The sequence below is a fragment of the Jatropha curcas genome, unplaced genomic scaffold, assembly GCF_041381405.1.
Source record: "Jatropha curcas cultivar XTBG-Jc1 unplaced genomic scaffold, XTBG_Jcur_1.0 HiC_scaffold_183_pilon, whole genome shotgun sequence".
Classification (NCBI taxonomy): Eukaryota; Viridiplantae; Streptophyta; class Magnoliopsida; order Malpighiales; family Euphorbiaceae; genus Jatropha; species Jatropha curcas.
Window position 1 is genome coordinate 1 of NW_028322401.1, and position 5,652 is coordinate 5,652.

The 5,652-nt window shown below is 37.1% G+C and overlaps 1 protein-coding gene and 1 non-coding gene across 2 annotated transcripts; one reads left to right on the forward strand and one right to left on the reverse strand.

The window, feature by feature from the left end:
- Nucleotides 1-1,737: 1,737 nt before the first annotated feature.
- LOC149491995 (uncharacterized) lies at nt 1,738-3,297 on the reverse strand. The gene is made up of 2 exons (XM_089716935.1): nt 2,515-3,297; nt 1,738-2,049 (listed from the first exon to the last, which is right to left on the reverse strand). Exons 1-2 carry the CDS (start codon nt 3,295-3,297, stop codon nt 1,738-1,740), a joined length of 1,095 nt encoding a protein of 364 aa, XP_089573061.1.
- LOC149491996 (small nucleolar RNA R71) lies at nt 2,750-2,856 on the forward strand. Its single transcript, XR_016319188.1, has one exon. It is a non-coding gene; the product is annotated as a small nucleolar RNA R71 (small nucleolar RNA).
- Nucleotides 3,298-5,652: the final 2,355 nt, after the last annotated feature.

Here is a 5,652-nt window from a genome sequence, read left to right on the forward strand (position 1 = left end):
ATGGGTGTTGAGATTAACTCCTTTTTCAACCTGTTAAAAGCATCTAAACACTCTTTGTCAAAATCGAAAGGGACATCTTTAAATAATAATTGCAAAGAGGTTTTGTGATTTTTGAGAAGTCCTTGATAAACCTTCTGTAGAACCCTGCATGACCAAGAAAACTCCTTATCCCTTTCACTGAGTTAGGAGAGGTAGTTTTTCAATTACCTCGATTTTGGCTTTGTCTACTTCAATTCCCTGTTGAGAGATCTTATGCCCTAAGACAATGCCTTCACTAACCATGAAGTGACATTTTTCCCAATTCAACACAAGGTTAGTGTCTTCACATCGTTGCATTACTAAAGATAGATTATAAAGACATGCATCGAAAGAAACCAAATACAGAAAAATCAACCAAATACAGAAAAATCATCCATAAATATCTCAATGGATTCTTCAACCATATCTGAAAATATGGACATCATGCATCTTTGGAAGGTTGCAGGAGCATTGCATATTCCAAAAGGCATTCTCCTATAGGCAAAAGTGCCATAAGGGCAAGTGAAGGTGGTCTTCCTTGATCTTCAGGAGCAATAGGTATTTGAAAATCCTGAATAGCCATCCAAGAAACAATAGAAGGGATAACCTGCAAGTCTTTCAGCATTTGATCAATGAAAGGCAGAGGGAAGTGGTCCTTACGTGTTGCTTTGTTCAATTTTCTGTAATCAATGCACACCGCCAACCTGTGACTGTTCTAGTAGGAATTAATTCATTGTTTTCATTAAAGATAGCAGTCATACCTCCTTTCTTTGGCACAACTTGAACAGGACTTACCCAACTACTATCAGAGATTGGATAGATATACCGGCATCCAGAAGTTTTATGATTTCAGCTTTCACTACTTCCTTCATGTTTGGATTTAATCGTCTTTGGTGTTCGATTGAAGGCTTATAGTTGTCCTCCATTAGGATCTTATGCATACATACACTTGGGCTTATTCCTTGTAGATCAGAAATTGACCACCCTATTGCTTTCTTATGCTTTCGAAGAACCTGCAACAACCCTTCCTCTTGATGAAGCGTTAAGTGAGAGGAAATAATAACAGGAAAGAGTTATTCTACCTAGAAATGCATGCTTCAAATGAGGAGGAAGCTGCTTCAGTTCTGGTTTGGGTGGTGTATCCTCTTTTTCTTTCTCTTTTTCTTCTGTAGTATTGTTATTATCTATGCTATATAAGTTTTATTTACACATGTATCTACTACATCTATTCTAAAACAATCATCAATGTCCATGGGAAATTTACAAGATTTTAACACATCAAAAACAACTTCTTCTTGTCCTACCCTCAACGTCAGTTTCCCATCATGTACATTAATTAAAGCTCTTGCAGTTGCAAGAAAAGGTCTTCCAAGGATCAATGATCCTTCTCTTCCTTCATCAATATTGAGAATGACAAAATCAACTGAAAAAATGAATTTTCGACCTTGACTAAAACGTCCTCTACAATCCCTTTGGGGTATTTGATCGATCGATCGGCTAATTGTAGAGACATCCTTGTTGGCTTAAGCTCCCCCTTCCTAGCATTTTAAAAACTTCATAAGACATCAAATTTATGTTGGCTCCTAAGTCAGCTAAAGCCTTTTCAAAATTTAAATTGCCAATATTACAAGGGATAGAAAAACTCCCTGGATCTTTGAGCTTTGGTGACAATTTGTTTTGAATGATTGCACTGCATTCCTCAGTCAGTTTTACCATTCCTTAGTCATCAATCTTTCTTTTCTTGCTCAAGATTTCTTTTAAGAATCTTGCATAACTGGGCATTTGAGCAAGAGCTTCAGCAAAAGGAATGTTTATTTGAAGCTTTTGAAAGACGTCAAGGAATTTCATGAAGCTTTGGTCATCTTGTGTCTTTTTCAACCTCTGTGGAAATGGAATGGGTGGAACATAGGGTTTTACCTCTTCCTTCTCTACTAGATCGATGATAGGTGCCCTTTTCTCTTCTTCCTTTTCCTTTTCTTTCCTGGGTTTGTCCTCCAACTCTCTACCACTCCTCAAGGTGATGGCTTGTACCTGCTCTTTAGGATTTTTTCCGTGTTGCTAGGTAACGTACCTTGGGGTCTAGCTGCCATTATGTTTGCAAATTGTCCCATTTGGATCTCTAGATTTCTTATCACAGCTTGTTGGATTTTATGTGTTCTCTTGTTTCGTTCATGAAATCCATGTGCGATTTTGAAGGGCAGTAAGGAGATCATCATGAGACTTCTTCTCAGGGGGCAAGAAACCTGGTGGTGCATTTAAAGTATTGTTAGAATTACCATATGAGAGATTCAGATGATTTCTCAACCTGTTATCGTAAGGACTCGAATATGGATAACTCCTCCTCTGTTGGTTCATCACATAGTTCACTTGCTCCAAAGTTTGTGGATTTGCCGAATCTAACATACATTCTCCAACGCGGTGTGGTTCACTGCATCTGTCACAAGTTTGCATGATGGAGTTCACAGATTTAGTAGTTAGCAAATCTAACTTTCTTACCATGTTGTCAACCTTTGCATTTAATGCTGTGATGGCATCAATCTCATAGATCCCAGCTGTTTTTCTTCTTTCAGAACTGCTTTGATAATGGCTATTGCTTGCCATTTCTTCTATCAGATCATAAGCCTCATCGATCTCTTTTCTTTCAAAAGATCCTCCTGCAGCTGCATCCAAAGTTATTTTAATGTTAGGTGACAATGAATTATAGAAAGTTTGGACTTGTAACCATTTGGGCAGACTATGGTGAGGGCATTTTCTCAACAAATCTTTAAATCTTTCCCAAGCCTCATACAAGCTTTCTTCATCATGATGGGCAAAAGTCATAATCTCATTTCTTAGTTTAGTTGTTTTAGAAGATGGAAAGAATTTAGCCAAAAATTTCTGGGCTAATTCTTCCCAAGTTGTAAAACTTCCAGCAGGACAAGATTGCAACCATGATCGTGCTTTGTCCCTTAGAGTAAAAGGAAAGAGCCTTAATTTAATGGCATCTTCAGAAACACCATTTTGTTTGAATGTGTCACAAATTTCCAGGAAATTAGTGATATGAGCATTAGGGTCTTCACTAGGAAGTCCTCCATATTGAATAGAAGTGAAAAGCATTTGGATTATTGCTGGTTTGATTTCAAAATTATTTGCTTCCACTCTTGGTCTAGTGATGCTGGAGGTAGCACCATTGAGAGAGGGGGTGGTGTAGTCTCGCAAGGTGCGGATATTTTGTTGTTGTCCGACCTGAGGATTCGTAGCAAGAGGTATGTTTGGGAGTTGAGGATTAAGTCCGTCCATGTTTGTCTGTTGTTCGGATCTGTTTTCTCGTGCTCTTCTTACTGCGTTGTTTCTTCTGCAGGTTTTCTCAATTTCTGGATCAAAGATCAGAGGTTCTGTTCTTCCGGATCTTCTTTGCATAAAACCTGAGATAGTCTTTAGAAAAATTTAATGAATAAAACAAATAAGTAAATGTCTAAATTAATAACAAGATAATTCGTATTGATATTGGTATTGTCAATCCCCGGCAACGGCGCCAAAAACTTGACAGCTTATTTCGCAAGTGTACGAATCGCTACAAGTAATATATGATGAGTAAGATATCGTTCCCACGATTATAATCTAATTACCAAAATTATGTTATCTCGTTATTATTTAAACGATAAATGAGAAAATTGTTTATAGAAATTAAATTCAACAAGTAAAAATAAGAAGTTAAGCAAGAAATTATTGATTAAAGAAATCAAGGAAGTAAACTACTAGGGGTTTCGATTTCACTTAACTCTATCCAATTTATTTCATTAGTTCATTAATCAATTTAATTATTCAAGTAGGGGAAACAACCCAAAAATCACTAACAAGCTCTCCCGATGTATTGTGAGCTATTTTAATCCGGTCTAATTACCTATCTTCCAATAGCGCAATCAAACATGAATTAAATCATTAAGTTTTATGGTTTATTTTGTGAATTCATAACCTAAGGTCATTAACTTATGAAAACCCCCCATGAGTCAAACCGTATAGCTTCCGCATCAAGTTATTATTCTCATGTGTTTTATTAACCTTTTCATATCAAAGATCCTTCTTCCGATAGTGATAATTGAAATAAATCAATCTAAGGGAAAATTCTGCCTAGAAGCATTAAGTTCATTAATAAATCATAACTTGAATAAGGAAAAATAAATCTAATTGCATAAATTGGAAAAAGAGATTAAGCTACATCAAACCCCCTCGTATAAGAGTTTAGTTACACATAGTACTTAAATAAAACTCAACAATACTTGATAAATATTCCATAATCAATAAGGATAATGAAAGAAATAAACAAGATTAAGAGTTTAGAAATAAGAACTAGTGAGGAATTGCTTGGATGGCTTCCTTGAAACTTTGCACAACTCTTGAATACTTAACTTCTAAAGAAAATAAAACTATGTACAAGACTACAAATGAGAGAAAGAAAGAGTGGAGTGTAGTGTGTGAGATGGATAGATAGGATATTTATGAATGGCTTCCTTGTCCTCTTTATATAGGCTTCTTGGGGGAACATTTCTCATGTTTTAATGAATAAAGTCTAACTTTGTGAGGTGGAAAAGCTCCAAATCAAGCCATAAATTGCTCTCAATTATGGCTTTCCAAATGCACATGGTTGAACTTTGACTGGTATGAGAGGAGAGCATCCAAAGTGTCTTGTGAAAATTGTAGAAATTAGTGGGCAACTTTTGACTTGATTTCAGGGTTTCTGCTTGGCACGGGCGTGCTGCCTGGCACGGTCTTGGGCGTGCGAGGCTCTGGAGGTTTAGAGGCTTCGGCACGGGCTGTGTTCCGTAGCATGGTCTGGCAAGCTAGCGCGCACGGCCATGCTTGCCTGGCCATGCAGTCTCCTGGAAGTCTGGCTGATAGCGCGCACGGTCGTGCGGTATGGCACGTGCTGAGGCGTGCATCTCTCTGGAAGTCTAGAACTAGTGCGGCACGGGCGTGCTTCAGCTACACGGGCGACATCCAGTGCGCGCACGGGCATGTTCCTTGGCACGGCTTGGGGCGTGCAGTTCTCTGGTTTTTTCGGCTTGTTTCACCTTGCGCTAGGCACGGCCGTGTTACTTAGCATGGGATGAGGCATGCCAATTGTGTTTTGCCTTGTTTTTGTTCTTTTCTTTGCAAAATCCTACAATTTTTTCCCAATCAAGTGAGTTGCGTTTCAAGGAAGCTTTTAATTAAAAAGATACAAATATTATACATAAACTAATTTATATAAATTAAAAGTACTAAAACTTAGTAAAAATTACAATAAAAACACTATAAAAATCAACACTATCAACACCACTAGAAAGCGACTTAGTATCTCAAAATTATATGAAAAGACCCACATGAATCATAAGACCAAGACCTTTGTTGATAAGAAATCGGAGACTATGTGGGTAATTATTAATGCTTTGGCTTTGATTACATTACAGAAATGAATATAACATTGTATAATGTATATAGTTTTTATGAGATTGGTTGATTTGAATTTTTGTTGGTGGATTGGTAAATTCATATTCAGTGGTCTAACATCAAGATTTTGTCCATGGCTTTTTGCAAGTAGAGGAAAGCATGCTATTGACTTGAACTATTTAAGCAAAAGTAATGATAATTGACTTTTTTTTACCATGAGCAAAT